The sequence below is a fragment of the Olea europaea genome, chromosome 11 (assembly GCF_002742605.1).
Source record: "Olea europaea var. sylvestris chromosome 11, O_europaea_v1, whole genome shotgun sequence".
NCBI classification, from domain to species: domain Eukaryota; kingdom Viridiplantae; phylum Streptophyta; class Magnoliopsida; order Lamiales; family Oleaceae; genus Olea; species Olea europaea.
Genome location: NC_036247.1, coordinates 13,287,139 through 13,298,897, shown reverse-complemented (window position 1 = coordinate 13,298,897; position 11,759 = coordinate 13,287,139). Strand labels below are relative to the sequence as shown.

At 29.9% G+C, this 11,759-nt stretch overlaps 1 protein-coding gene across 1 annotated transcript; it reads right to left on the bottom strand.

Moving 5' to 3' along the window:
- Positions 1 to 7,079: 7,079 nt before the first annotated feature.
- On the bottom strand, positions 7,080 to 9,121 carry LOC111404903. Its single transcript, XM_023033631.1, has 2 exons — positions 8,839 to 9,121; positions 7,080 to 7,359 (listed from the first exon to the last, which is right to left on the bottom strand). The coding sequence occupies exons 1-2, from the start codon at positions 9,047 to 9,049 to the stop codon at positions 7,169 to 7,171; spliced, it is 402 nt and encodes a 133-aa protein (XP_022889399.1). The 5' UTR covers positions 9,050 to 9,121; the 3' UTR covers positions 7,080 to 7,168.
- Positions 9,122 to 11,759: the final 2,638 nt, after the last annotated feature.

Genomic DNA, 11,759 nt, shown 5'->3' with positions numbered 1-11,759 from the left:
ATGTCATAGTCTACCATGCTACAAATTGAGCAGAAGAATTTACTTCACATTTTTGGCTTAACAACCATTGCATTTAACTTAAACATATGATCGAAGACATAATCTTTTCCAACAAACATTCCACTTTTTGATAAAATAACTTTGTTCGACTCAAATATAATACAAAAATCATGTCATTCAAAAATGACCCAGACAATAGGTTCTTGTAGATTTTTGACACATATAGCACATTGTTAAAAGTCATCTCTTTTCTCGAAGTCATCTTCAAAATCATATTTCATTGACCCTTGATTTCAGAAGTTCCTGAATTTTCCATAAGCAACTTCTCTTCGTTCTCAATTACTTCGAGAGTAGTAAACAACTCTTTATCAGAGCACACATACCTCGCAGCTTTGGTGTCAATCTGTCTCTCTTGTGGGTTTGAACCCACCATATCTTCATAAATGATGATTACGAGATTCATATCCGATACATCATGTGCTATATAGTCAACTACATTTGCTTCTTTCTTCTTCTTTGGCAATATATGCTCCGAAGACTTATGACCCATTTTGTCACAGTTGAAACATTTTTCTTTAAATTTCTTTTTAGAAATTCCACATTTTGGTCATAGCTTGGTCCTTTTACCCTCGGATGTCCCATGTTTATTTTTTTAGGTCTTATGATTTTGACCATGCTCTACAACATTGACTTTAGCAATACTAGGATTGAACTATTTCTTTTATAAACTGTTGTTATATTTCTTCAATTCGAAATCTAATAATAAGTTTTTCGATGTTCATTTTCTTTCTCTTATGTTAAGATATTTCCTAAAATCATTTCATGCCGGATGTAACTTTTCAATAATTGTAGCTACTTGGAAAGTTTCACTCAAAATCATTCACTCGGCATGAATCTCACAAGAATCACTTGAAGTTCTTGCAATTGAATGATTACAGTTTTTGAGTCCACCATTTTATAATCTAAGAATATACAAACAATGAACTTTTTAGCATAGCATCCTCAATTTTATATCTTTTGTCCAAAGACTCCAACAAGTCATTTGTAATTTTCATCGTACTATAGGAGTTGTATAGTGAATCTGTCAGGCTATTCTATAGTTTTGACACAAGAAATTTGAATGGTTTCAAGTATCAAGTGCACTAATTGCTTGAACACCCCCTCGTCGTTTTTGAATTTTGGAGCAGTTTCAATCAAAAATATCGCAAAATTCAAGATGGTAAAGTAAAATAGCATTTTCTACTGTCACCTTTTGAAATTCTAGCCGTTGAATTTTTTCAATTTTTTCTCCATGATTAACTGGAACGGTAACATATGGCCAGTTGTTAAAGCCGCGGTTTGATTCACAGCATGACTTGACAATTTAGCCATAGTCTAAATTACAACAAATTAGGCCCTTGAGCCACAACAGAGTCCATAGCCTGATTTTCAGTAACCACAGTTTGAGTCACATCCATGTTGGTTGATTCAGTTGCCATTTTTGAAAAATCGAATGAATATCTATTTTTGAATAATAATATATGAATATATCTGTTCTTACTTTCGAATCTATTTTAAATTTGTTATAATAATATGAATTTTATTTATTACAGTAAGAATATAAACAAAAATAGAATGAAAAATACAAAAATATATTATGCGCTAAGAATAATATAAATATGCAATTCGAGGCCTATGTGTACACAGTTCCATTAAAAAAGATTCGTCCCCTCACCGTAAATGTTTGAGGTATTGTTTGGATGTCTGTCTCCCAAAATACAATCGAAGAACAAGTAAAATTTGAGCACTTTAATTTCTACTCCGACGAAATGAATTCGTGTTAGAACAGCATCACTAAGACTTAGACGGTAATGACAATTTTTTTTATAAATTAGAACTGGAAACTATGCAAAAGAGTATTGTAATTTTTTCTGATGTTGAATGGTGGAAAAAAGCTCAGTTTTAAACTTGGCCCTCATGAATGGTGAGTAAATTTGTCCATTAATTTAATATTATAATGACAATAACCATTGAAATGTCAACAGTTTCAGAAGCTAAAATCAATTGGAGAAAGTAAGAGTTTCAGCAGTTTTAGAAACCAAAAAGTCAATTGGAGAAAGCAAATATTAGCAAAACGTGAACACTTAAACGTGAACACTTATAAGTTCAAAACTCGATGTAAAAAGTATAACTATCTAGAAAGTAGTCATTGCTTTCATTAACTTCTTATGTGGGATAAACCTAAATATAGTTTTCCCTCCAACATAAACATTCTTCCGATGATCAATTTTGAACACCAATTTCTCATTGACACGTTCATCATTTTTGACAAGTAAACATATGATTTCACGTTCTTATAGAGGAGAACATGGGTCGATTTTGATATTCCAAACTGAACTGATGGATCCCATCTAAAATTGTGCCAAATATAAGCTTAATCAAGTCATTTTTCCAACCTCTTTTCTTTACAAATCTATCAAACAAACTCAATGACATGACGACAAAAATAATTTATAAATATTTATTAAATATTTTAGCATATAAATAAAAATATATTTCGATCAAAGATTCAAACGGAATTCAATAAATTACAATTCAAACTAAACAATTTACATATCCCACTATTGTAATTCTAATATTATTATCTTTATTTCAACTACGATTAAGAATATTCCAGCGTTTCTTAAATATATGAACAGATTTTGTCTTTCACAATAATATTTGTGTAGTTGGATTTGTTAAATATTTATTTCAACTTTAAAAGCACAAAACAGTGAAACACACATACGGACTTTGTAAGAAACGAATGACTGTCTTTTTGAAGTTTAATAATTTCCCACACACCTATCAATTACTATTTACTAAATTTGGAACACAATAAAAATTAAATAGGACACGAAAAATTTGTCATCACTTGAATAGACGATCTCATCAAGCGTATGTCAAGGATCATCCTACCAAAATTTTCCTACACTTTAAATTCTAATAGACGATTTTTATTTATTCACTTGTTAAAAATGTCATATACAACACGTAATTCACTCGACCAATTCAAGCTTAAACCTTTTTATCATCTAATTTTATGTGATAATTTCTTCAATTCAATATAGGGATTTGAAGAACATTTTTGTTTATGAGACCTTTTTCCACTAAAATACTGTTGCATTGCAATTTTTTTCTATTTAATTTATGTGCTTTGGGCCTAATATTGATCCAGGTAATCTTGTAAGGGCGACTGACAAAAGTGCTGATATTTTTAAGTTCTTTCTTTAAATTCATGTCAAGAAAGGATTCAAATGTCATATATTTTATTATCCAGTTATTTTAAGTACTTTTATTCGAGCATATACATGAATTATTCGAGTATATGAATGAGTCGGATTTATATATGAATGAAATTGAATTATTAATTTACTTATATTAAGTCAACAAGTATATTATAAGAGCAGTTTATAGTTTTCTATATGGATCGTTTGGTCTCTTTGTGTGATTCGACTACTTATGAGTAGAATTTTTATTTTACAAACAATATACACTTGTCTGGATAGGCAACTTTTATCCAAATTTAGTATAAGGACATAATTGAGCGTTATTAACATTATATGCAATATAATAACGTTATTTGTAGTGAGTAAGTCGACGAGGAACTTTCAAAATAGTATATTCACATTGTAATTTTGATGTTTCACATTCTAAATTTCTAAAATTGACTTTTTTTTCCTTTTTATTTTTATTTTTTAATGACGGGAGAATCCTGAGGCCGTTACCCTTCGGGTGCGCACTGGGTAAACCCCTCGAGTTGACGCAATAACCTGCAAATCAAGCTAGCTAGGTAAGCAGCACTATGCAAGCTCGGTGTGACATGCTTGATCGAGAAAGTGTTGATAGGGATAATCGAATTCGTGACTAAATGCTTTCGCGTTCACCTACTCCACCAACTCGTGACCTTCTACTTCTTAATAAAAAAAAGGTTCAATAGCTTAATCATTGAATAGGAGTTTGGCAACCATTAGTAATATCAATGAAATCTAGGAGGTGCAATCACAAAGCCTAGGTACTTGCCTCATTTTGCAAACCTATTTTAGATTGATGGTTGTAAAATTAAGCCCTTGTTTGATTATGTTTTTTTTTCCTTAAAATTATTTATATCACACATTTTTCAATAAAATAATTATGTACGTTAAACATTATTTTTTTCTACATTTTATTCACTCTAACCTCTCGAGGACTAAAAATTGAAGCGAGTAGATTACTATCAAATCAAATTATTGGAATGACTTGTACTAATTTGAACCACACGGTTTATTATTTAATATTTCTTTGTTTATTCTTTTATTATTAAGCCGTCGTTGATGATCATTATTTTATAAAACAATATTTTGAATAGTACTTTTTCGAAGAACGTGTGATTAAAAAAGTAAGAAAAAATTTGAATTTATATGCAGAATATTTTATTGTGCGAATGTGGGATAAAAATGAGTATGTAGAAAAAAATTCAAATAATGATCGTGAAACAGGGGCTAAATTGTTTTGTCTTCACATTATATATCCTTGAATAAAAGCAGATTCTTAATTAGCCAAAAAGCTTAAAAATTCCCTCAAACAATACGTAAACAATAAAGTTCTTGAAACCTTTTCGAGATTAGTTTTTATATAAATAGTAGAAATACTCAAATACATCATTCGTGCCAAAAGACTAATGTGGAGAATCTAAACATCCCAAAAAATATTATTTACAAATATTAAAAAGACAAATAACAATTATCTAATACTTCTTCCAATAACATGATCAGTGTTCCTAATTAAGTAATTAATATGATCCACTTGTGTTTAAGCTTTTGATTTGATGGTTTGATGCATTTGGGGATCAAATTGAAAATTTTGGAGAACATACCATTCTCCATTTTTACCTTTTTATTTGTTCAAAAGCATCTTTAGCACGAAGTATTAAAAATTCAAAATGTAAGATAGAGGACAAAGGCTTGAATAAAAAGATCAATCCTCCCGTCTCTTGGAAGGCCGAGAATTGCCTTTGATTGATTTAAGCATCTGTTTGGTAGAGATTTTTGGAAAATCATTCTGTTCAAATTCATCTTCAATCATACATTTTTCAAATAAAATAATTTTAGGACTCATAACTTTTCTATACTTTTTAACCACACATTCTTAAAAAAATAAAAAATAAAAAAAAATAATTAGTAAAAAAATAAAAATAAATTCACTTTTCATAAAATACATTATTAAAAAATTTACATCGAATAAGGTCTAAGACACATAATTTATATATCCGACCTATATTTAAACGCGTAAATATTGAATAATGATAAAAGGGGCTAACATGTTTTTGTTTTACTACCTTACAATAATCTCAACTTGTGCACATGCAAAATATTCTTGAACTCACAAATGATCATGGGAAATGTATTTCATCACCCACTTAATTGAAAGATTCTCCACTTGTAATATGCTCAACAAATGATTAAGAAAGGTGAACGATTTTAAATTGTAAATTTGGAATCCCAATTTTTCAAATATCTCAAAAATTCGAGGAATCGAGCTTTCATAACATATATAAACAAGTAATGCGTAACAAACAAAATTTCATGTCATATCATTAATAGGTAGAATGGAAACAAAAGACATCTAACGTGAATTCAACTTAAAAAGTAAAAATGCATTGAATCACTATGAAAAAGCACGACCTAAGGCGACATAAATGAACAAATAAGTAATGAGTAATGCTATTAAGTCCAATTGAAGTTACATTTCAATTTAAATGACGTTAATGTGACATTAAATGATAGGTAGAATTAAATAAATCATTTAGTTTAACGTTTCATTTATCTTATCATCTAACGTTACCTAAATTGAAATTGTAACCCCAATATAACATTTTTCATAAGTAAATACATCGTCCACTCATATTTAATTTAATCGAGTAAAAGCACCAGAAATAATACATTCAATATTTATAGCCGGAGGAGCTAAAGATGTCGCAGGCGGACATTCTCACGCCAGTAATTCTTTTTAAATTACTCTTCTTTGTCGATTTGTTGTAGAATTAAAAAATTAGGAATTAACATTAATTAAGTATTATTAACAATTAATAAAAGGTTAATTAGATTATAATAATCATTATAAAAGTTAATACATTAGGTGCTTTTGGGGAGGCAAGTGTGTATTGAGAAGCCCTAATGTGCGCCGTCACGTGGCACGGCGTCCAAGATTCGTGTACTTTTCTCATTGGTTGAATTACAATTCACCGACGCGTGTGGACTGCGCTACCAGTATTGGATTAGATCGAATCGGACTTTTAAAAGACAAATTCCACTGGTCACGTGCGCCGCACGGAAGTCAAGTTATACCCTTTTCATACTCGGTAATTGGTAGGGACCCTTTATTAGAGAATATGGTTTGAAATGTTCAATTTTTGTTGTCAAATTTACTGTTTATATTTAATTAATAATTCGCACGTTATTTTTAATTAACGTGTTATCTATTTTGGTATTTCAACCTTAACAGCTAAATAACATCGTTAACTACTTTCTATCTCACACGAAATCTCAATTTTATCCTCAAAAATAAATTATAAAGGGTAGATTGTTGTTTAAAATTTTCTAATTTCTCCTTTCACACTTTCTTTTTTAGGTAACATACCCGGTAATTGGTAGGGACCCTTTATTAGAGAAGATGGTTTGTTAGATCTGATGCTCAATTTTTGTTGTCCAATTTATTGTTTATTCAATTAGTAATTAATACGTCATTTTAAATTAACACCTCATTTATTTTAATTTTTCAATCTTAACATCTATGTAATGTCGTTAACTGCTTTCCATCTCACACAAAATCTCACTTTTACCCTCAAAAATAAATTATAAAGGGTAAATTGTTGTTTAAAATTTCTAATTTCACTTTTCACACTTTCTTTTTTAGGCAACAAGTTGTTAATAATCTTATGCATTAATAAATCAAGCATATTAATTATCGGTTATGTGAAAATAGTTTTTAGAAATTCCAATTTATAGCTAAAACTAATAACATGACGAATTTTAACTAGAATCGAACTGATTTAGCTAGATATATATGGTTTTGGTGTGACTCAAGATAAACTAACGCCTTTTCATTCTTTCACTATAATATGCATTTTTTTTTTTATATTCAGGTATCCCAGTTTACATTAAACTAAATCCTAAACCCCCAAGACCCTTGCCCCTAGAACCTTGGAGGGGGTAAATCGCGAGTTATGCCTCAATTGGATCACAGGTTCCCCCCACCGCCTGTACACTTCTGTGCACAAGAGATCTTCCTCCAAAGTGATTGCTCCATACCAAATAAATCTGACTTCAGGTTCCCACCAGAATTCGAACCTCCACCCTGCCACTGAAAACAAGACAAATGTTGATTGATCTACCAGTTGAGCTGTACCCCGGGGGGCCACTATAATATGCTTTTGCTTCCACTTGAGTTGAACTAACCCTTTAATCTATGAGTAGTCAACAGATACGAAACTAACATTTAGCCTTTATTTGATACTCATTTTTTTCAAATTATATTTTTCTTTCAGTCATATATTTTTCAATAAAATAATATTACACACAAATTAAAAAAAAAACTTATTTTTTTAATCACACATTTTTCATCGATCTACTATTTTAAAATACATTCTTACTATAATAATGAGAAACATACGGACTCTTAGTTAGAGAATTGAATTGTGCCTACTAAAAGAATAGGCGGCCATTGTTAGGCTCTTGAAAAGCATATTACGTGTTAATAGCAAATCCCTCTTAAATCCTTGAGATAATAAAGTTAAGGTAGTCATTTATCTCGTGACTATTATTCTTTTGATCGTGTCAAAAAAAATATATTTGTTTAACTAATATTGAATGTTTCTTTCTCATCAGGCGGCGCCTGATGGTACAAAAGACCATAATCACGAGATTAAATTTAAGGGAAATTTTCAAAACTAAATGGTTAACTATAACAAATTTCAAAATTAGGAAACAAGTTTTAAAACTTAAAAATAAGATATTATTAAAATTTATTTATGAAATAATGATTTAAAAACATATTTTATTAGTTAAATATATTAAAGTCACAATTTCATACAATCTGGTCACAAAATATTGAATTAATTGGTTATAAATTATTCCTCAATCATAAATAAAAAATTTTATAAATCATAATTTACACAAATAAAAAATTTTACAAGTCACAATTTATTTATTAATTACAAATCAATACGTCAAAAATTATTAAATTAATTAGTCACAAGTTATTTTTCGATCGCAACTTAATAAATTGTGAGTCACAATCACATTTTTTAGATCATATATTATTTATTTGTCACAATCAACCAAATAATTGATCACAGTCAATCAAATACTTGATCACAAACATCCCTGCCCCATCTCATCTCATCCCATCCTACCAACGAGTACCGGAACAACCATCCCCACCACTGCCACACCAGACTGCCAATATCACCATCATAGCCACCAAAACATTGCCACAACACCATCATCCCGATCACCACTGCCATATCGAATCGCCAACATCACCACCACATCATCCACAACACCACCACAGAATGTTTGAACCCACCACAACAACCAAGACACCATCGCTAGAGCCATCGCCACAACGCCAACATGATTGCACCTACAACACCACTACTACACCAACAACTGCATAGCACCATGACAATTGCAAAAACAACACACCATCATCACCACCCCAATCTACTAAATCATAAAATGTCAATAAACGAATTATTATATAGAGAAAAAGTTGTAGAATATCAAAAGTACAAGAAAAGCTAAAAAAAAAAAAAGAGAAGAAGAAGAAGAAAGAATGGACCTGCACGGTGGTCTTCAATAGTAGTCTTCCATGTAATAAAGAGAGAGGAGGGGTGGATGTTGTAGCAGTGACGGTGGCGGCGATCTGGTGGCTTTGCACATGATAACATAACGGTGGTTTTGCCGTTGCGTCGAGTCTTGTACATCTGTGCTCCAAGTTGTGTTGCGATCGTTGGAGTCACCTCTTTTCTACCTGTTGTCGACGAAGCCATTGGAGAGAGAGAGAGATTATGATTTGTGATTTTTAGTATTTGGGTGGTTATGATTTAGAGAGAAAAGATAGAGAATATTGAATATTATTAATGTTAAGGATTTGAGTTAGTATCTGATTTTTGTATAAACAAAATTTAGATATGATTTTTTAAAATTGGATCTTAAAATTTTGGTTAGGTGTAATTTCCACTAACGGTGCGTTTGATTGTCAATATTTTTCGTGAGAAATGTCATTGTTCCATCAAATTTTCTACTCTTGTACTGTTTGATTGATATTTTTTGATGAAAAACATTTCGTTACTTTTTTTCACATGACCATATTTTCTTTAAAAATAAGGAAAATATTTTCTTTAGCGGAGTATGTTTTTATTTTCCAAATAATCTTCTCTCTTTCGCTCTCATCCACCCACCAATAAAAAATGGACAAGCATAACATTTTTAGGTTGAAAATTAAATCAATCAAATACATTTAATTGACTATTTCCGTGCATATATCTAAGCAATTTAATTGTCCAAGATAGCCTAATTTGTTTGGGTTGTTGTACCCTTTTTAATAATTGACTCATGTTTGGGTTATTTGATCAAAACTCTATTAAAGGTCTTAATTAAGATTAGAGAAAGAAAAAGTAGGATTAACAAATCAATGAAGGGATTGTCTGAGATAGCCTAACTTGTTTGAGTCGTTGTACCCTTTTTAATAATTGACCCATGTTTGGGTTATTTGATCAAAACTCTATTAAAGGTCTTAATTAAGATTATAGAAAGAAAAAGTAGGATTAACAAATCAATGAAGGGACAGGTTAAATGGATGTGATGATTATCTCAAGGTGATTAGGCAAGAAAGTTAGAAGCCGACCATATCTTAAACATATAGAAATAAAAGTGGTTGTTATTAAAGTTGAAATGATTATTGAGAATTCATGCACAATACAAACCCGAAAAGGAAAGAAAGAAGGAAAATATATTATCAAAATTTTCTATGCTTTAAACACTATCTTGAATTTCGATCCGAAAAAGATAAAGTATCGAGTGTTAAGATTAAATTTATATTTCGGATATTGATACGGAAAAAATAAAGCATCGAGTGTCAAGAGTCTAATTGATGATCGAAAATAGTGATACATGATAAAAAAAATAAAAAAAATAAAATGAACAAGACATTCTTTGCTAATTTTATTGGGGTTTTATTTTCAATTTTTATGTATGGTTGAACCAATTTTTGAATTGATCACTAATTTTTTTTTTTTTGTTAAACGTATTGACTTGGTCCATTTTTGACAGTACTATCTATTTCACACCTCTTGTGTCCAAAATTTATTTAAAATGAAACTAATTTATTATTATTCAGACAAATATTTACATTGCTATTGACATCGAATATAAAGAAAATTCTTTATGATATGAATTTTTTCAACTTCATCAAGTGTGGCAGACTTTAATCAAGTCAGCCCTAGTGGTGGATCACATGGTTGTGAAACTAACCGTTGGTTTAAAAATTGACAATTGACATGTTTAATGGAATCTTATTTTGAAGGGAATTTTTTTTCTTCGATTAAGTTGATCACATTATTTTAATCTTCCACATTGATAAAGGGTGCAAGCGGAAGATTCAATGAATTTCAATCTTAATTGTACATTTTGCCTAATATTTGGTCTTTCCACCGCTTTTGTACTATGTTTTCAACACAATGTGGTTTTCATCAAGAAGTTTGAGTCAATTTTGAATTTACTCGTTGTCTTCAATTACATAATAAGGGTCAATATTTCGTTATTTAATAAGTTGTTAATAAAATAATCTCTATTGTTTATTATTAAAAAATCTAAGTAATTTTCCGAAGTCAATTCTCAAAATTTTTGTGTAATTAAAAATTTCAATATTTTCTTTGACACTTAGGAAAATATAAATAATCAGATAAACCATTTTAATATTTTTATCGGACTTTGCTCTTGATAATTTAACTTTTCACCACGGTTCGCCGCATCCAAAATATCCCACTAGGTGACTACAAAAGAAATCTACCTTAGCATTTGGATTAACATTTAATTTTCCAAGAAAAAATAGAAAATATTTTATTTTTCAAGGAAAAAAAATCTATTTCTTTTTAAGAAAAAATTCTCTAATTGCGCTAGGTAGACAAATAGGATATGATTCTTCTCGATCGAATTCACTTTTTAATCCTTTCAAGACAAGTGTTGTTAATGCATATTCTTAATTCTCGATATTCCTTCATCAATAAACGAAAAAACTCAACTTTAACGTCCACAATTGTAAATGATCTGTCACCACAATTTCCACCGCTTCCTCATCTCTATTTTCAATAGTTTCAAAACGTTACGAGAATGTATCGTAATCAATCACAACAATTAAGTCTTCTTCTACGACTCTTCCTATAACCATACATGTTTGTCTATATAGATCTTTCACAGTACCTTTTGCATTCAAATTCCCACGTACTGTTAAAACTTAAAAAAAAAAAAAAAAAAAAGGGTGCTATATACAGCCATGGATGACTAATGGACTAAAATGACAAAAATGAATAAAACGACAGTTAAGATTTATATATATTTGGAATCTAATGAAGAAAGTTTAAAACATCAATCATATAGTATAGAAAATAAAGCTTTATTTTACTAAGGAGATGAAATTAAATAAAATAATAAAAATAAGTTAAATTTACTTGTAAGAATTTTTTTAGCTGAGAGACTAAA